The 20,827-nt window shown below is 40.6% G+C and overlaps 1 protein-coding gene across 2 annotated transcripts in view; it reads right to left on the minus strand.

Moving 5' to 3' along the window:
- CTTN (cortactin) overlaps positions 1–20,827 on the minus strand; it is a 45,265-nt gene that overhangs the window by 8,049 nt on the left and 16,389 nt on the right. The window contains exons 6-13 of one of the 2 annotated variants that reach the window (XM_060261063.1): positions 19,932–19,986; positions 17,393–17,503; positions 12,456–12,566; positions 11,033–11,143; positions 7,964–8,074; positions 5,154–5,209; positions 4,474–4,543; positions 2,894–3,042 (exon numbers count right to left, since the gene is read on the minus strand). In XM_060261063.1, coding sequence (XP_060117046.1) covers positions 2,894–3,042; positions 4,474–4,543; positions 5,154–5,209; positions 7,964–8,074; positions 11,033–11,143; positions 12,456–12,566; positions 17,393–17,503; positions 19,932–19,986 — 774 coding nt within the window. The remainder of the gene's footprint in view (positions 1–2,893; positions 3,043–4,473; positions 4,544–5,153; positions 5,210–7,963; positions 8,075–11,032; positions 11,144–12,455; positions 12,567–17,392; positions 17,504–19,931; positions 19,987–20,827) is intronic. The other variant, XM_060261064.1, reaches the window with a different exon arrangement.

Here is a 20,827-nt window from a genome sequence, read left to right on the forward strand (position 1 = left end):
GAGGTCTAGAGACCTAGTCCTACAAGGAAAGATTGAAGTAGCTTGGTATGGTTATCCTAGAAAGGAGACAACTGAAAGCTGTTATGATAAGTACTTGAAGAGGTGTCATATAGAAGATGGTGCAGAGTTGTTTTCTGTTGCCCCAGAAGGTTAAAACAGAACCAGGAGGAAGGCAATTATGTATTTTGAGTTATTCTGTTCAAGTCATATGCAGACCATTTAAGGAAAGATGGATTAGAGTTAGATGAAGGTGGATTGGTCTTTTACCTTTAAATATATTGATTAGAAACACCTGTATGCCCCTTTAACAGTTCAGCATTTCACAGTGTGGTTTGCTACTGAGCCACTCAGGCTGAAGACATCTGATGTCTCCTTGAAGAAATGCTGATATTACAGGTAACTGTTCTAATAATCTAATAAACTGTTCATAATCTGTTCAAACAGTTACCTGATATTACAGGTAACTGTTCTAATAATCTAATAAACTGTTCATAATATCATGTATATTTTTGTGTCAGAATGCTGGATTCTTTGTGAAGTTGGTTCTTCATAATGCTTGATGTGAAATGTGGCTTGACTTTGAGCTAGCTAGCCCTCTGGAGAGAACATACTTTGGACCAATGGTTTCAAACTTATGATTGGAATGAATGAATATCTACTTAAAATGCAGTGTAGATATACATGGCACAGCTCTCCAACATATGGAACAATGTCTTCAGCCAACTGTTGTTTCCTTTTGTGAAATTTAAATACCTGAACAATTACTGATAATGTTGGTGAAAAATGGGCCATTGATAACCCCACAAATTCATTAACACTTCGCCTTAGAAGAAACAGGTATAGTGAGTGATCTTACTACGGCAAATTTATGCACCCCAAAGTAAGGAGAACAGCTCACTTCAGTTCAGAGTTGCCTACTATTTGCTTAGAGATAAAAGCAACATCTCAGAGTGGGTTTGCTAACATCAATACTTCTATGAGTAGAGATTTTGAGCACAAAATCTACTCTGGTTCCTGCACTTGTCATTCTAAGTCTTCACTATCTTCTGCAAATAACATTGTGTCATTTACATATCTTAAATTCTTAATATTCCTCGCATCAATTTTCAATCCACCTTCATCTAACTCTAATCCATCTTTCCTTATATGGTCTGCATATGACTTGAACAGATAGGGAGATAAAATACCTCATCATCTGACACCTTTGCCAAGTGGAAGCCATTCTGTTTCTCCATACTGTGTCCTAACAGTCCAGAGTATAGGTTGTGTGTCAAAACAATCAGCACACCACATATTAAGTGCTAAAGGTTAAAGGACACATCAGCAAAACCTCATCCAACCAAGAAACATTTCAGAGTCTGCTGGATGTTCTGAAGAACTCTAGGAAGTTTATCTGGGATTCACCCAAAGTGGAACCCAAAATCTGTTCAGTGGTATCCTTAATTAGAGCTTACATGTTCTAAAAAGGGGTTTTTTGAAGTGTCATAAAAGGGGCCGTGGCCAATGGTTAGGCTTGCCAATCCCCAGGTCCCAGTGGGGGTTCTTCCACTTTCCCAGGCTCCTTCCCACCCCCAGTCAGCTGGCCGACAGGGGGGAAGCCCTGCCCCCAGAAGACCATGTGCCTTCCACCTCCGGAGGCTTCAGTCAGTCTCCGATTGAAAGGCTTCCTCTTGGGATGGTGTGTCTGTGTTATTCTGAAGAAGTTGGCAGCAACTCATGAGTAGAGAGGCCAATCCCTCGCTTCAGAGTCGCCAGAAACGGGGTGGGTGGGGGAGGGAAACGTCTGCTGAGCACTTCATTATTCCCTATGTGGAGATCGATTCTCATAGGGTATAATGGGGAATTGATCTGGAGGTTTCGGTGGCTCTGGGGGAGCTGTTTTTTGAGGTAGAGGCACCAAATTTTCAGTATAGTATCTAGTGCCTCTCCCCAAAGTACCCCCCCAAAGGGGTCCAATTCTATGAGCCCCAAAAGAAGGTGCCCCTATCCTTCATTATTTCCTATGGAAGGAAGGCATTTTTAAAAGTGTGCTGTCCCTTTAAATGTGATGGCCAGAACTCCCTTGGAGTTCAATGATGCTTGCCACACCCTTGTTCCTGGCTCCACCCCCAAAGTCCCCAGATATTTCTTGAATTGGACTTGGCAACCCTACCAATGGTAGAGAATCTGCTTGACATGCAAAAGGTCCCAGGTTCAATTACTGACATCTCCAGTTGAACGGATAAGGTAATAGGAGATGCAAAAAAACCCTACCTGAGACTTTGGCGAGTTGCTGTCCGTTTGAATAGACAATACTGACCTAATGGACGAACAGTCTGATTCAATAGAAGTCTACTTCATTTGCAATTTCAATGCAGATAAAATGGAAAACTATGCTGTTTGGTTAGTCTCCATTTAAAATAACACATGAGAGAAGATACTTCACTTAGATCAGTCTTGTAATCCAGTATTTGAACTCTTTAGCCTAGATGTTAGGATTCCAATAAATAAATGTAAACTAATTTCCACTAGTATCTTGTCTCATCAGTAAAGTTACACAAACATGCAAAGGCGGCCCCTTTGCTTAAAGTTTTTGAGAACACAAATATTTTCTTTTTTTAAAGATCACTCATTACGGTGTATACTGGGGAGACAGTCTGGAAGTAAGGATTCTAAGTACACTTCAGTCTCAAAACAACCTGTTCCCTCTTACTGTCGGTCTTAGAGAAATTGTCACTTAAGAGATTAATTCTAGCACAAGGAAGAATTTAAGGAAGCTAACAAATCTCTCTCAATAGACAAGAGGCCTGATTTTTAGAAATTGTTAAATTGCACCCAAGGTCTGCAGTCTGTCCATAAACACTGTAGTTCAGTCAAAAGTTTGGGGGAGGAGAAAAAATGAAATTTTACTAACTTCTAGTTTCTTCCTAGCTTCTTCTTGTTCTTGTTTCTCTTGGACCATTCTCTGAGCTCTTTCAAGTTCTGCCTTCTTTCTATCTTCCTGTTCCTTTTCTTTAGCTAGATTTTCAAAGTTAGCTCTGATGTTGCTTGTTTTAGAATTCACTGTAACATTAGAAATATTGAAATATTGAAGCATTTCATATGGCATTCTCTATTATAAAGGCAGGTTAAAAAGGTAAAGGTAGTCCCCTGTGCAAGCACTGAGTCATTACTGACATTTTCTTGGCAGACTTTTTACAGTGTGGTTTGCCATTGCCTTCCCCAGTCATCTACACTTTATCCCCAGCAAGCTGGGTACTCATTTTACCGACCTTGGAAGGACGGAAGGCTGAGTCAGCCTTGAACTAGCTACCTGAACCCAGCTTCCACTGGGATCGAACTCAGGTCGTGAGCACAGCTTGGACTACAGTAGTACAGCTTACCACTCTGCACCACAGGGCTCCTTATTCTCTATTATACAAATCCCCAAAACAAATTCCAAGGTTGATGTGTAATCAGAATTCTGACTGAGCATCACTCTTTGAGATCACACTAATTTGATTCGAGGAGCACAGTTTGTTCACCTTCTATACCAGAAACATCATGCTAGTGAAAGTTAAAATTTACTTACTAACTTCTGGTTTGCTGTTACAGGTCTCTTTGTTGACAGAATGAAAGCCTGGTGATCTTTTTGGGCTTTCCATCACTCTCCCTCCTCCCCTGCCACGTAGAACTGAGACTGAAGATAACCAGGTTTGGCAGAGGGGAATCCCTTAAATCAAGCACTTTAATGAACTGTGATTGGTTTCTTGTCTACAAATCAAGAAACTAAACCATGATTGAATTGGTTCAAGCGCCCCTTTCCTGTAAACAGTTCAAATTGGGATGCTTCAACAAACTTTGGTTCTTTCTATCAAACCATGTGCAAGAGGAAGAGGGTGCATGCAAGCTAAATAATAAACCAAGCTGCTGGAGGAGGAGAGGAGGAGGGGGAAGGGGAAGGGAAGAAGGAGAGATTGGATTTATACCCCATCCTTCACTACCAAAAGAAGTCTCAGAGCGGCTTACAATCTCCTTCCCCTTCCCCTCCCCACAACAGACACCCTGTGAGGTAGGTGAAGCTGAGAGAGCTCTCTACTGCTCTTCAGATAACAGTTTTGGGAGAACTTGTGCCTGACCCAGTGTCACACCAGCAGTTGCATGTGGAGGAGGGGGGAATCAAACCCAGTTCTCCCAGATTAGAGTCTGCACTACTACTTAACTACTGCACCAAACTGGCTCTATAATCAGAATCTGAAAAAAGCAACAATAACAACAAGGTTAGAGAAAAACTGGGCACAGGTAAACTTATTAAAGTCAATAATATACATATATGTATTATTTCTTTTTAAGAACAGATTTACTTGTACCCACTTTTCTTCCACCTTTTATTGGCTGGGGAGACACTTTAATGAGTTGCAGGTCTATCTTCCCCTTCCTTTTAAAACATTCTCTACAGTAGAATTTGGTCATGATTTATTAATAGAGGCTTGTTGCTTCAAAACACAATCTTACCAGCTTCTATTGGCTTGGTCTTCTGATAAGTTGATGACAGTTTCTCAATATCTTCAAATGATGATGCATTCTATCAAAAGTGGGATTGGGTTAGGTGGGAGCATTGCTTAAAAAAGATTTAGTCATTTAACCAGGCAGATATTTTTAGAGCATTATGGTCATTACAATAAGAAGGATATTGCTGTCATCCAGACACTCATTACTGGTCAATTGTAAAAGAAAACGAATGCAATTGTAGCAGGCAGTCAATAGGAGTAGTCTTGACTACAGCAGAGCTAAGAACAAGCAAGAAACAAACTACAAGGAAGCGCTCCACTATCACTTCTGCAGTGGCATTCCTGGAATATTTGACTGCAATCAAATAGCAGTACTGACTTGATCTATCCAGTTCATATATCAGTTATGAAGTTGGACAAACTAACAGGTTAGATTCAAAAGCCTGTCAGCGGAAGGCGCTAACTTATCACAGATGTTCCCCCACTTTCCTCACTCCCAGCAGTCTTTCTGGCTTTGGGAAATTTGATTCCCAGGCTCAACAGACCTTAAAGGAACAACAGCCACTTGGGTCAGTGGGTTGCAGTAAGAAGATGGAATTCAAAGATGAGGCTCATCTCTAAGAGCAGAACTATGTTATTTTTAACATTTTAAATCCATAATCAGACTTCAAATTAAGATCATACCTTATCCATTCGATCTTTCTGTACACCATACTTTCCACCAAATCCTTTAGAATAGTCTAAAATTAAGACAAAAGTTTATTGGGGGTGGTTATCAGTTTTTATCAGATTCAGAGAGCTACTAAGAAGGAGCTGCATGCATAGACTTCCCAGTGATTACAGCCAAGGAAAAATGCAAACTAATTAGATGCAAAACAAGTATATACATATTTTAAGGCATCAAGAGGAACATCAGCAGGTGTGCAAGCTATATTGGTTCATAGTCATGCTTCCACATTCATTGGTTGAAAGTAAATGGATGTTGTCAGCAACCAAGCAAAGGAAAAGGTGATCTCTCCCAGCTCCCACAATCCCCATAACATACCACTTCTGTAGCACAGCCTTGGATTACTCCACTTAGTTATGGACTTTTAAAATGATAACATGTTCTTAGAGGTACTTAATTTTGGGGGCACCACACACCACTTCTATCCATTTCAAGAACAACTACCTTAAACAGATACAAAAACAGAGCTGGATCTTACACATCACAAACAGAGAGCTTGCAAAAGGAAGCTTTGCTTCCTTCCCACTGCAGCCTCCTGGGCCATCAGAGACCCTCTCTAAGGATCAAGGACCCCTGAGAACCATTTAGGATGCAAGAAGGAAACCATGGTAAGAATCATGAGAATTACAGCAGGAAGGGGGAAAGCAACAGATGCCCTCCATAAACTCACTCTGTCTACAGCATGTAGGATTTACACCAAAAGACAAATATACTGGCCAACTGCACAATGAAATGCAAGACAGACAAGTTATCTACAAGAAACACACAGTAGACATAAATTTTAAATGTTCCTTCTGTCTTCTCCCCCCCCCCCCCCCCATGGTTACCTTGTCTTATTTTCAAGAGAAAAAAAAGTATTGCGTAGGAGTACAAGAGCTCATATTTGTGGCAAGAAAATGAAAACTGGATCAAGAGATCATGACCTAAAATTCAAATGCATGCAGCATTCCCCATTTTAATATCAACTGACAGATAGGATGAAGCATTAACCAACTTTATAACTTTTTTAAAGTTTTTTTTTTTAACTTTAAAAAAGGCAACCTTATTGATCATTGTAACAAAATGGTTAAAGTGCTGGCAGTTGGCTGGTTTTAAAATGGCTGCTATTTGTAGTCTTAGATGTAAAATATCCTCCTCATCTGACCTACAAGGCCCAGCAGCCCTTGGGCCTAAAAAGTGTGGGGGAAAAGAACTTCCCCAAGGGGTGGGGTGACCTCTATATAGACTCCTATTCAACCAAAAAGAAGGCAGTCTTTGATCTACTGAAGAGTAGGAGAGACTCCTGTGGAAGGGCTGTGCAGGGTGAACAGGCCACAGAGGTGAAGAAGCTTGCAGGTCAGAGCTGGAACCCCAAGGCATTCAGCTACAACCAGTCTGGGGTAGACTGGAGGTTTCCCTGCCCTCTCTAGAAAGAGAGAGAGAGAGAGAGAGAGAGAGAGAGAGAGAGAGAGAGAGAGGTGAAGGAGAGCTGGAGGCCTGGTGGAGAAGAGATCTGTCCTGCACTGCAGCCTCCCAGGGAGAGAGGTAGTTAGGGAAGTGTGTAGGGGTAGAGGACTAAATTTTTCTTCTGTTTTATTTGTGCTCTGTTGGTTCCCAGTATAAGTTTTCCCTTGTAGTGTGCCTTACCCAATCAATATATGTGTTACCTGTTTATAATGTAAATAGTTTGAATAAATTCTTATATATTTTTGAAGTTAACTACTGGAGTCATGCTCTGACCACTTAGTCTCCTCCACTCTGCATATTACCAAGAAAGAAAAGGAGATGCCTGTTTGTGGGTTGCCAACTCTCCAGGGCCACCCCAAAGTCTGGAGATTTTATCTCCAAACCAGGGGATTCAGCCAGAGGGGTCTCACTGTCCCCCTAAGATGGCAGTGACAAATTCAGTGAATGGTGGCAGCGAACTAAGGAAAGGTTCTCAGATGGCTGCACAGTTGCAAGGACGGAGAGCAGGTGCCTGTTCCATCACAATTACCTTTCACAAATGCAATCTCTCTTTCAAAAGAGGCAAAACAAGACATTGCAAGGTCTGTTGCACAACAGGTGATCAGCACTGCATTACATGAGGTTACTTTATGCAGTTCCAGCATCTATATTTAAAGAGAGGGCTGGATTAAAGTCATTCACAAGAGGAGCATCTTTACCACCTTCTTTCCCCAATACTAAAAATTCAATATCCTTACACAATAATACGTCCTGAAGCACCGGGGAGGGGGGGAACTGTGGAAAGATGGAGAAACTGACTGAAGCCCCAATTGTAGCATTCTTGCAAGAAGCTGATGATGAGAGACAGGGAAGACTGCAAAGAGAAGGTTATACTCTCACTCCATTTGCAGGGTCAAACTCAAGGTTTTTTTCCTTTTAAAATACTAACACAACATGTGTAGACCATACCAAACTCCTAACATTTTAAAAACTTATTAAAAATGGCTGAAGGGATCAAAACCTTAGTTCAGCTGCTGAAATCAAGAGTGCCAGTAAGCACACCTGGACAGGAGCAGCAAAGCCCACTGGCTTGCCGCTAGCAAAGACATTCATGCATAGGGGACTGATTATTTCATGCTATTGATCTAAGGCAGACTCAACAAAAAAGGTTTGCCATCCCTGAAATTACTCAACCTCAATCTAAGATGTCAATTTAAACAAGAAAAGGTGTTGCCTTGGGTTTCCCGTGGTGTGTGCTGGCCAAATAACCTTTCCAAGGAAGCAACTTAAGTCTGTGTTAAAAGTGGCTGTACTGAGGAAGAGTTACAACTGGAGACTATGCCTTGTTGAGACTCGTGCTTCGCTAGTTTCTCCTTGTAGTCAAACCCCACAGCAGATGGGTCCTGCCTCTCTGTTTGAACACCGAATTTCCCTCCGAAACCACTCTTATAGTCTGAGAAATCCAGGGCATAATAAAGAAAGGGAACCAAAAGGAGAGAAGGAAGGAAAAAGGGAAAGGAACATGTTTAGATCAAAATACACATGCAAAAACAAATGCTCTAAACAGCAATATTACTGAGTGGGAAAAATTTAAATACATTCATTTACATCTCATACATAACGAAAGACTTTGATTAAGAACCATAACTATAGAACAAACAAATATTAATATGATAAAGCCATGGCCATCATTCTTCCAGGTCCAGTGCTTATAAGCCACCATTGACCCCCAACCCCCACCCCCCCGCCCAGACAAACAGTCAAGAAACATTCCTATTCTATTCCTGAAATAGCAGACTGTGCCTTAGTAATAGGTCAGGCCACAATGGACATAGCAAAGTGCACCTATTTTCCCTTCTACGCTTGATTTAGGGATGTGTGTGTGTGTGTATCTCTATCTATCTATCTACACACATACACATGTGTGTGTATATATATTTTTTCCCAAGACCATGACAAGGTTGAGCTAGAACCATTCATTGTCGAACTAGCTGTCCACAAGTGATTTTGACATGGGGAGAATTCACTGAATGCGTATAGTGCCTAAGACTGCAGTTCGACTTTGCAGATTCACTCTAAGAATCAATTCACAAAGGTCACAACTATTTTTCTGTACCCTAGCCCTACTTCACAAGGCTCCCACATGCAAAACAGTATTTTAAAGCACAAGTGTAAAAATATACATATACTCACACTAAGCCAAGAATGTAAAACGAACAGACATAATAGGACAAGCAATTCATTCCCACTACTGTTAACATGCTATCTATGTTAGGGTTTTTACCAACTATGTGCTGACCTAACTTGCCAGCACTGCAAATATCAGCATGTTTACAAAATACAGTCTACATTTCAATACATTATGGTTTGGAAAAAGTACAGGAGAGGGTGACCAAGATGATAAGGGGGTTGGAGCACCTTCCTTAGGAGTAAAGGCTAAAGAGTCTGGGACTTTTCAGTCCTGAAAAAAGACAACTAAGGTGAGAACATCACAGAGGTTTGCTTGGGATAAAATGAGTGAACAGAACTCTTTTTCCCTCTCCCAAAATATCAGAACTCAGGACACTCAATGAAGTTGATGGGCAGCAGACTCAGGACAGACAAATGATAACATTTGCTCAATGAGTGATTAAAATGTGGAATTTGCTGCCTGAGGATGCAGTGATGGCCGCAGCCATATGAAGTTTTAAAACTGGATTATTTAGACTCATGAAGGTCTGTCAGTGGCTACTGGTCATGGTGACTAAAGGAAACCTCTACATTCAGAGGCAGTAACCAGTGGCAGGAAGCAACATCAGGGAAAAGGCCTTGGACTATGCCTTGTTGTTGGTTTCCATGTGAGATGGGATTCTGGAACAGATGGACAATTCATCTGATCCAGCAGGACTTTTCTTATGTTCTAGCTCATGGCAACGTTATTGTAACAACTGCTTCACCAAAATCAATGTTCCCTCTAAGCTGAGTTAGTGTGAGCTAGCTCACAGGGTTTTTTTTGGCCTCCAACTCACACATTTTTGTCTTAGGAAAAATGGCCCCAGAGCAAACTAATTTATGCAGTAGCTCACAGCTTTAGTAGCAATAGCTCACAAAGCAGAATTTTTGCTCACAAGACTCCACAGCTTTGAGGGAACATTGACCACAAAATACCATATATTTAATTGCCACTATCAAGGCACTTCAAGCAACATTGCACTGTCATAAGAAATAAGTAGAGAATATCCAAGTAATAAACACTATGGTTGGGGAATCTTCACAGGAATGAGTAGAAAACACCAACTGAACTTGCTCATAAATTAACTCTTGGGCTGAGTTAAGTTACTGGTGAATATAGCTTATTCAAAAGGCAAAGACAGCAGAAGCAGGCAAGCACCACAAGCACTGCTTGGTGGCCTCACACATTTTGAAGAAGCAACACAAACAGAAGTACAAGTCATCTCTCCTGACTCACCGCAATTCTCAGAAGACGGGGGGTGGGGGTGGCTCTAGGGTGGCATGCCTCAAGGGACTGCAGCCAGAAGAAGAGTGGGAGTTGCAACTCCCACTCATGCAGACTTATGAGTCTAAGCCAGGGGTGTTGAACTCATTTGTTATGAGCACCAGATCTGACATAAATGAGACCTTGTCGGGCTGGGCCATGTGTATCATAAAATGTAATGCCAGGTAGTGGAGATATAATCTTTATAAAAGACACACAAACACAATTAAAGATTTTAAAAAAAAACCCTTAAAATAAAATATGCTTAAAAGATTAGCACCTCTGAAATATTTTGTTTATTTAACACTTTCTGACATCTGACACCTCTTGCTCTGAATTATTGCATCAAAATCTAGAGACAATGTCTGTGTTGTAGCCATCCTAAGTATGTTGTTCAGGTGTGTGTCCGTAAGTTGCAAACCTACTTCTGATTTACTGGCATTCATTACAGAACTCTCATGGTCAATGCTTTGAGCCTAAGACCCAGAGGGAAACACGAAATGGTTGCGCATGGTGAGCTTTTGTACATAAGTTGCGTCATGTGCTGGTCAACCAATGGAGAAAATAGAGGCTCAGTAGCTCCAGTGAGATTGAGCAAGCCTGGCAAAGCAAGTTGTGATGCAGAAGGAAGCAAGAGAGAGAGAGAGAGAAGGAAGCAGATAACAGTGAGTTGCTTGTGGTCCTGATAGGAGCCCTCCAGGGGCCTAATCCAGCCCTCGGGCCACACGTTTGACGCCTCTGGTCTAAGCCATACATGGCATGTTAGGCTCACAGATATCCTATTTATTGGATATTTGTTTTTAATTATATATTTTAGCTTACCCACTTCAAAACAGAAGCATATACCCTGCTTCTAGAATTGATACCAACCACAGTGCTATCACATTCTAACTCATATTCATTATGTGTCAGTTGACATCAAGCATGAACACATACCTTTCTGAGATTCATGCAGCTGTACTTTCTCCTGATGATCCCAGCCGAGTGCACACTTGTCCTGTCTGTCTGTCTGTACCCCAAACTTTCCACCAAAACCTCTTGTATAGTCTATATACAAAAAAATTCAAAAAGCAATTACTGAGATCTCATCTTGATATACAAAATGTTTAAGCAGTTAAAGTGGAACTGTTTCTGGAACCACTTCAGGTCTACAAGAGAAATACAGCTAGAGGTCCAAGGAAAGGAAAGGTCCCTTGTGCAAGCACCAATTGTTTCAGACTCTGGGGTGATGTTGATTTCACAACGTTTTCACAGCAGACTTTTTACAGGGTGGTTTGCCATTGCCTTCCCCAGTCATCTACACTTTCCCCCCAGCAAGCTGGGTACTCATTTTACCGACCTCGGAAGGATGGAAGGCTGAGTCAACCTCAAGCCAGCTACCTGAAAACCCAGCTTTTGCTGGGGATCGAACTCAGGTCATGAGAAGAGTTTAGAACTGCAGTACTGCAGCTTTAACACTCTGCACCATGGGTACAAACCCTCTTGCAAAATGCAAGCACACACATTAGGAGGACACAACAGAAATTCAGAAAAATATTACTACACCAAAGCTGAAATCTTCAGTACACTTGCTAAGTTCCACTGAATTCAGCAGAACAGCTGCCAAGGAAAAAAAGGTTTTCTACTTATTTATTTTGCAATTTCTACCCTGCCAGTTGCCTCCATATATCCTTTGATATCATGCTGTGTGGATCTCAGAAATGCTCAACAGTCCAATTCATACAAAGCTGCAGTTTACAAGAATGGTAGCTGCTAAGCCCATGAGTTATGCACAAGGCTCATGATGCTTTATAAATTCCCATACAATTTGGCCATGTTAAAGCATGCTATTGCAAGACTATTTTTGGTGAGTGTGTTTTTGGAATTGCATGGCTGAAACCAGTGAATTCCATGGAAAGCTGTATCACACAACAGCTTTCCACCTGATTGTATTAAAAACAGCTATCCAGGAGGCCAAGAAAGCCAGATTATTTAGATAATGCATTACCAATGCAGCAGAATTTTTTGTGGGCAGCTGTTTGCATTAGACAAAAAAAGAGTAGTACCCACTTGCCATGGCAGCAGCTACCACGTATGCACCTTTTCTACTGGACACAAAAAGTCAGTGTCAGTTTGACAACTGCACAAGGTAGGGATGACAAGTTAATGTTGTAGCTTGATGCTTCAGTAGGATCCCTACTAGCCCCAGAGGCTGTTCCTCAGCCACCTATTCAGGCTATGATGGGCAACTTCAAGTTGGAAGGCTTTTGTGAAAAAAAGGAAAATTTTCCAATACCCAGAGTTTATTGCCACAGTTATGTTGATATATTTAAAGAAGGTTACTCAGAAAACTTCACTGAATAAAATTAAAATTAAAAACCTTTCTGTGATTCATGTTTTTCAGTTTTGCCTTGGTACTCAAAGCCAACAGCACTTTTGTCCACTTTGTCCTTGTCAACACCATATTTACCACCAAAACCTTTGGAATAATCTGGAGACAGAAGTAAAAAAAATAACATTCATTATAGTGCAGGGTAAGACATTTGACTATTTCTAGACAAATTAGAGGAGTTAGATCAGAGAGGCATGTTCATTGTTCAGACATCAAATCAAAGACACCAAACAAAAGTTTTCATCTGACTGGGAATCATATATCACAGTATGTTCAACAGAGGCAATTAAACATTTAGTTTCAAGTTATAAACTGAAATATTTGAGGGGGCGGGGAATCAGCTATATTTGATCCACTGCAATGATTACAAAATTTTAAATGATTACAAAGTACTAAGTACAAAATGTATTTTTTTTAAAAAAAATTGTGGGGTATATGTAACTGGGATGAAAAAACTGGAACAATCTAAAAACTGAAAATGAGCACAATGCCAATAAACAACTCTTATTGAGGACCATGATTTTAGAGTTCAGTGAACTACAATCCTTTGTATGACCAAATGCAGAGAAAGTGACCTCAATTGAATATAACAGCACTGTTTGTGAATTGAGACAGAAGACAGCAAGACCTATGGAGATTCACAAAGTACACCAGCACAAAAAACCTTCACTCAAATTATAGATACTATAAATGGAATTCAGAACTCAAACAGATGCAGGATGATGTCTACACAAGGCAAACTTCAACTTCCTTAAAAGCAGAAAAAAACACCCTCTCTAAAACTAATCCATATTACATTTTGTTTGGACTCTTCTAAAAACTGTCTACAAGGTTTGGGAAGAGGAATGTTCTAGAAACTCTTTAATGCCATAGGCTTAAGATCTCACCTGATTTTTCTAATGCATTTCGTTTCATTACTAGTAATACTTATTTCCATTTAGCACTCTCAGACCACAGCAAAGTTAAATATCTTTGCATTTTCCAAAGGAAACCATTATGGATTAAGAAACAGCTTCTGTTGGCCATTGAATCCAAATGCAAAACAAAGAAATGTAAGATCCAGAGATACCTACGTCAGTCCTGTCATATGCAGAGAACAGAGTATCATTCATATGCTGATGACATCTTAGCTCAATCTATCCTTTTTAACTGACCATGGTGAGGAACAGTGATGTGCTCATTATATCATTAGATTCAGTAACATACAAGTTCAACAAGCTGAAGTGCTGGCCATATAAGACTGAGATTGCTGTTGGCCAGCAATACAGTAAATTATGTATTGACATCTGTCTGTTCCAAAAGGAGCTGCAGACTTCTTGAAGTAGAGGAGTGTGAGTGTGCATTCTTGTGCATTTCTGTCCACAGATGAAGGCTCAGGTCTCCCCGCAGGCTCAGTAACCAACTTGTAATCATTTGCAGCTGCTCCTCTTACTGAAAAAGATCCAGTCATGATTATCTATGCTTTGGTTATATACAGATTAGATAACTGCAGACTCAAAGTGGGACTGCCTCTGAAGACTGTTCAAGAAGTTCATTTGTTGCAAAATGGGTAGGATATTGAAAAGACTTCTCACAAATGCTGAAATAACATCTCTAATTTCAAATTAATTTCTGAGCAACATTCAGTGAGCTGGTTCTTACCATTAAAGTCCAAAAGCTCTTGGATCCAAGCCTACTGCTAGATAAAGAGGTGGCAGCTGTGGCCAAGAGTCAGGGCCGGATTAAACCCTGTGGACGCCCCTAGGCAGTTGAAATCTTGGGGGCCCCCTCTCAAAAGTTGGAGCACCCTTCCCACTGCCCATGGACCCCACTGCAGCCTCCAGGCACCAGTGGCTAAATAGACAAATGCAATATTGGGCTGTATTAACAGTACCAAGTGGGCAGCCGTGTTCTGAAGCAGTTGAACAAAGCAGGAGTCAAGTTTCACCTTTAAGACCAACCAAGTTTTATTCAGAACGTAAGCTTTCGTTCTGAATAAAACTTGGTTGGTCTTAAAGGTGAAACTTGACTCCTGTTTTGTATTAACAGAAGTATAGTGTCCAGATCATGTGAAGTGATGGTATCGCTTTACTCTGCTCTGGTAAGTCCTCACTTGGAGTATTGTGTTCAGTTTTGGACACCACATTTTAAGAAGGATATAGACAAGCTGGAATGGGTCCAGAGGAGGGTGACAAAGATGGTGAGGGGTCTGGAGACCTTCCTATGAAGAAAGGTTGAAGGAACTGGACATGTTTAGTCTGGAGAGGAGGCGGCTGAGAGGTGATATGATCACAATCTTCAAGGACTTGAAGGGATGCCATAAAGAGGATGGTGCAGAAATGTTTTCTGTGGCCCCAGAAGATAGGACCAGAACAAATGGGTTGAAATTAAATCAAAAGAGTTTCTGGGTCAACATTAGGAAGAACTTCCTGACAGAGCAGTTCCTCAGTGGAACAGGCTTCCTCGGGAGGTGGTGGGCTCTCCTTCCTCGGAGGTTTTTAAACAGAAGCTGGATGGCCATCTGACAGCAATGCAGATCCTCTCAATTTAGGGGGAGATATTTGCGAATTTCCTGCATTGTGCAGGGAATTGGACTAGATGACCTTGGAGGTCCCTGCCAACTCTATGGCTGGTGAGGACTGGGAAAGTTATTTTAAAATTTACCATATGCCACATATGAGAATATGCTTACATTTCATGTTGAAGATGAATAGTTAGCACATAGTGACTAACACAGAACAGAATTCACAGGATCTGGCATGCACTGGAAAGTAAGTGTGGAAGAGGGAGCATCAACCATTTTGTGACGCTTTACCTACCCTGATTGCAACTGCAAGTAGAAATAACCTTCAACAGATATGCATCCTATTTAAAGGTAAGCATGCATACATATTCTATAGGAAGAAGGTGCTCTAAAACTGCACTGAACATTAGTTCTCATATTGGTATGGGTCACATGTGCCCCATTTCTTGAAAAAGGTGCCTCATATTCAGGTGAGAATATTCTATGTACTACAGGGTACTTTCTATTTGTATTTTCAAACATTTATATCCTACCTTTCTTCCTAAGTAACATATTTCTAAAGACATCTTACCCAAAACCTGTCAGGTGTCAAAACACACAAAACCCCCCTTCATTTAAAATGTCCACAGAAACAAAACAATTTTGTCCTTCTGAAGACCAATAGCAATGTGATGCTTATTAGCTCCACAGAGACCTTATTCCACAGAAGTGGAGCCAGTACACAAAATGTTCATGAGCATCTGGTTGCCAGCTCTGCCACTCTCAGGGAAGGCAACACTAACCAATTTTGATCTTAGAAGCACACTGATGCACACAGAGACTGATGTCTTTCAGATATTCAGCATCACAAAGCTAACCATGACTCCTAGCCTTTTAACATGGTCTACTAATGACTATAAAGCAGGGGTGGCCAAACTTGCTTAACATAAGAATAAATGTCAGATGTTTGAGAGTGGCAAGAGAGGGAGGGAGGGAGGGGGAGGGGGGGAGAGAGAGAGAGAGAGAGAGAGAGAAAGAAAGAAAGGAAGGAAGGAAGGAAGGAAGGAAGGAAGGAAGGAAGGAAGGAAGGAAGGAAGGAAGGAAGGAAGGAAGGAAGGAAGGAAGGAAGGAAGGAAGGAAGGAAGGAAGGAAGGAAGGAAGGAAGCTTTAAATTAGGTGACAGTCCTCATCTAGGATGCAAAAAAAACCCCACATTATCAACGGTCATATTATAGAAAAATAGGTGGTGGAGCTCATCCAGGGATTGTTATGCAGCTGCAATACTATTCAATGGACAAGGAGTCTGGGCTATCCAGGTCAGGGTGTTTTCATGATTGATTGGTGCAAGTGTGTCTGCCACACAAATTGCCAACACAATCCACACAAATCTCCATAAAAACCATGGAGGATCATGGGAGGTTCACTGCAGGTGTGATCACACAGCCCTCAGGGCTCATGAACCACAATCTGGGTGATTTTTGTGACAAAGTTCATTCTCATCCCCACTGTATATTACTAATCTAATAAAAACAGTCTTTTTCAATTCTTTTGCATGGTGTTGTGTGGGGCTCACACATTTGAGCCCCCAGACCCCACAAAGCCTGAAGACAGAAATATGGGAGGATCACGCATTTGATCAGCCTAAGCAGCCCACGTTGTGTCTGAAAGGCTAAAAGGGCATCTTATACTCGTATTCTTGCTTCCTTTTCCTGACACATGTATTCTTGATAAATTGCTGGCTGTGTCAAATCTTGGGGGCTTTGAAGACATGACTTCATGGACATATGACTTCCTGTTAGGGCTTTTGTCTGTTCGATGCTGTAAGCTATTCTTATTTTCGGCGCAACTGATGCAGAGATAAATAAACCCTTGCTCACAGAAGCAAGGCAGACGCATTCTCTCCTGAACACGTGTCGAGAATCTTCATTCCTACAGTGTTGCAACCAGAAGTCAGATTTCTGTGAGTTGTATCTACCCCCCCCCCCAACACTTCTTTCAATGTAAAGGTACTTCCATTCTTGCAAGTGGAGGGGAGCCATTTCCATCAGTTCCTCTTTCCCCTTCCGGTTTCTCCACTAAACCATATCTAAGGCTCTTCAGACACCCAACAGTATGAGAGGTGGATAAAGGGGACTGTCACAGGAAAGATCTGTTCTGTGACCAGAACTCCAATCATGGCTTCTTTGGATCCCACAATAGTATTCATATTTTCTTACAAGATCTAATTGATAGGTCTCTCTAATATACTTGTAATAGCAAAATTCAGATTGGAAGTTCTCTATAATTAGCTAAAGCATAAGACACACTTTTTAAAGATGAGAAAGACAAATTAATTGATGGATTAACACAAAAATGAATTTCTAAGAAGAAAGGGATATTTTAAGAATGTGCTAAATTATCAGTGTACCAAATCAAAAGGAAAAAACAATGTGATGCAACCAACCTTTCTGTGATTCATGCTTCTCAGTTTTCCCTTGGTAATCAAATCCCACTGCACTCTTGTCTACTCTGTCAGCCTGTACGCCATATTTGCCACCAAATCCACTTGCGTAGTCTAAGAACAGAAATCAAAGCAAGATAAAAATTTTATAAAAAATTGCTGTAGCACAGCAGAACAACTAAACACATGAAGCTGCATTATACTGAATCAAACCATTGGTCCAATGGTCCATGGAAGCTGCAACTCCCCAGGTCTTCATACCACCTGCCACATGATTCTTTTAACCTGAGATGGCAAGGTTGAACCTAAGACATTCTGAATACCAAGCAAATGCTCTACTCTTCCCCTAAAAGCCCTATTAAACAGGAAGAAAACCGGTAACTCTTTGTCTGACAACATCTAACTCATGAGTCAAGTCAAGAACAGATACACATCACCACACTATGGTTTCACACTCAAAGTCCTGAACACATAATGTAATGCAAGCAGTAACTGAAAGAGGAGGAAACATTAATTTATTAATTTATTTAGCAATACTGAGTGTACATTATGTACAAAAAAGTAATCAAATTATAAAGGGTAAATATTCGGCACTGTGAGAATACAGCTACAGGAACATTCTTGCAGGATAAAATAAGCAGTGACTTGTTTTCCTTTTAATAAGTCAGTGATGAACAAAGCTCAGAGTTTCTGGACTGTGTCCCTCAGTTTCTGACAGCACAAGCACACACCAAACTATCCTCTCTTAGGCCATTTATGATGTATGTGATTGGATTTAAAAGATGGCTTTAAAACATCTGTTATACAAGTTTCCATGTGGAAACATAATTTGGGGATCACATTTCCTGGATGTATTGCTGAACATGATCACTTTCTGTTGAAACTTACTTGTGGACACACTGAATCTTCATGTAATTTTTCCCTATGGAGATGTTCACGTGATGCTTTAAAAATGTCAGCTGGAGCCCTGAGTTATGTAGGGAAAAGCCCTAACAATCTCCTTGGCTCCTCCTGACCCCATTACTCTCCCTGCCTCAATTAAGGGAATAAATTGATGTTATCTTCACTTGATGTCAAGGATAAGTTCACCCACATAATCGATTCTGTAAATGCAGCATGGCTCTGGACTTAGCATACCTCCGCGCCATACAGCAAGCCACTTTTTAAAGGCATAGGACTTTAAAATGCAGTCTGTGATACAGCCAAAGCCCTGCTGGGCCTACAAAAGACCTTGAATTTGCTTGAGCTCTCTAGTGTTTGACCTAAAGCTAACAGTACCAAATTACTTTACAGTCTGTCTCCTTGGATCATGATATCTTTCAACTCTATTTTAAAGTATTTGTCACAGGTAGATTGAGGCAGTGATCTGTGTGGCCTTACTGCATAGTATAACCAGTGCTAACAATTTTGCAAATTCTGATTACCGGGCAGTAAATGTTTAGGGGTGCTGTTTAGCAGTTAGGGAAGCCCTGTCCTTCTCCCCTTGCAGGACACATGTCTTTATTCCCCAGAAATACTTATCTCTAACTAGCTTACTGGTGATAACAAGAGGCTGCTATTACAAGAAGTTATACTGGCCTATGTACTAATGCCAGGACAGCCCAAGCTAGTCTGACTTCACCATATCTTGGAAACTTAGCAATATCAGTCTATATTTGCATGGGAAAGCACCAAGAAGTCAAGGGTCACTATGCAGAGGCAGGCAATGACAAATCACCTCTGAACATTTCTTGCCCCCAAAACTTTATGGGGGTTGCCGTAAGTCAGCTGTGACTTGACAGCACTTTACACACACACATTAATGATCCATATCAAAGAATTCTGACTTCTAAAAAGGTGACTGTTTATCCCAAGTTCACCATTGCTAAAACTGTTATTTTGAAAATAATAAATGAAAACAATGTTATTATTACATTGTTGCAGTGCAACTTTAAATCCAAGAATGGCCTTGCTGAATTTTGACTCATCCAATAAAACCTGTTCTCCTGCCTCCAAACACCAAAATAGAAAAAAAAACATCCTTTATAACACCATGTGTGAATTCACCCCTATATTCTGCTTTTTCAAAACAAAAACTCAAGGTAAGAAAATACAAATAGATAAAAGTAATGGAAATTACCTTGCTTCTCTCCCACAGAATAGCTAGTTGTTGATGGAAACAATACACTTTTGCTATAGGAGACTTGAAAGTACTCTACCATGTAGGTAACAGGTGGGAATTGAGAAGTATGTGCATAGAATGTAACAACCTTCTAGCGGGCAGTGAGCTAGACTAGAGGAGAATTGATACCTAAGTCCCGAACAGCAAAATTCGGTAGCATCTTTTGAACAAGAAATTCAACAGTATTATCTGCCATCTCAAGAGGTGGGGGAAGGCTTAGCTTCAGTTATCATGGAGGTAAACAATTCCATCCACAACAGCTGCTAATCAACACTGACAGAATATTCCATAAGGCTTCATGTTAAAACAAAGCTGAAACACACTCCTGTAATCACATGCTGTGCAAAAACATTTCCACATACATTCCTCAAAATGTTTTACCTTTCTGAGAAGCATGTTTCTCAGTTTTCCCCTGGTATTCAAACCCTACAGCAGACTGCAGGGAAAAAAATAGAGGGAGAAAAAAATAAGAGTGGAAGGACATTTTAAAACAAAAAATAATCATGACTGGCTTTACAATGTTTATTAGTCACCTTTATTATAATGCATCATTACTCCATTATAATCAAGATATCAAGAAAATGTTTATGCCACCTCTCCAAGCACCTGCCTGAGGCAGCTAACAAAATAAAAACACAAACCATATATGTGTATGTTGTGCATTACAAATTTTAGTCAATGATTTAGCACAAAATATTTCCCACACAAATTATTCTTAAGTTTCAGAGATGTTTGAGTATCTAGGATTAACACTGCGGCTCAGTTTTTAAAAAAAAATTGCACAAGAGCTATCCAAAACAATTCCAAATTTCAAACAATTGTTCATTCTAGACATCTACAATAGATCAGTGTATTCCTGAATCAGTACATACAATTTGTGACACACAAACACACCCCGCCCAAAGCCTCTTTATTTTCAAGAATAATTTAAAAAGAAGAAGACAGTAGGAAAAATATTTACACATAGCTAGGGTTGCCAAGTCCAATTCAAGAAATATTTGAGGACTTTGGAGGTGGAGCCAGGAGACATTGGGGGCGGAGCCAGGAGCAAGGGTGTGACAAGCATAATTGAACCCCAAGGGAGTTCTGGCCATCACATTCACAGGGACAGCACACCTTTTTAAATGTCTTCCTTCCATAGGAAATAATGAAGGATAGGGGCACCTTTTTGGGGGCTCATAGAATTGGACCCCCTGGTCCAACTGCTTTGAAACTTGGGGGTATTTTGGGGAGAGGCACTAGATGCTATACTGAAAATTTGGTACCTCTACCTCAAA

The sequence above is a fragment of the Heteronotia binoei genome, chromosome 21 (genome assembly GCF_032191835.1).
Source record: "Heteronotia binoei isolate CCM8104 ecotype False Entrance Well chromosome 21, APGP_CSIRO_Hbin_v1, whole genome shotgun sequence".
NCBI lineage: Eukaryota > Metazoa > Chordata > Lepidosauria > Squamata > Gekkonidae > Heteronotia > Heteronotia binoei.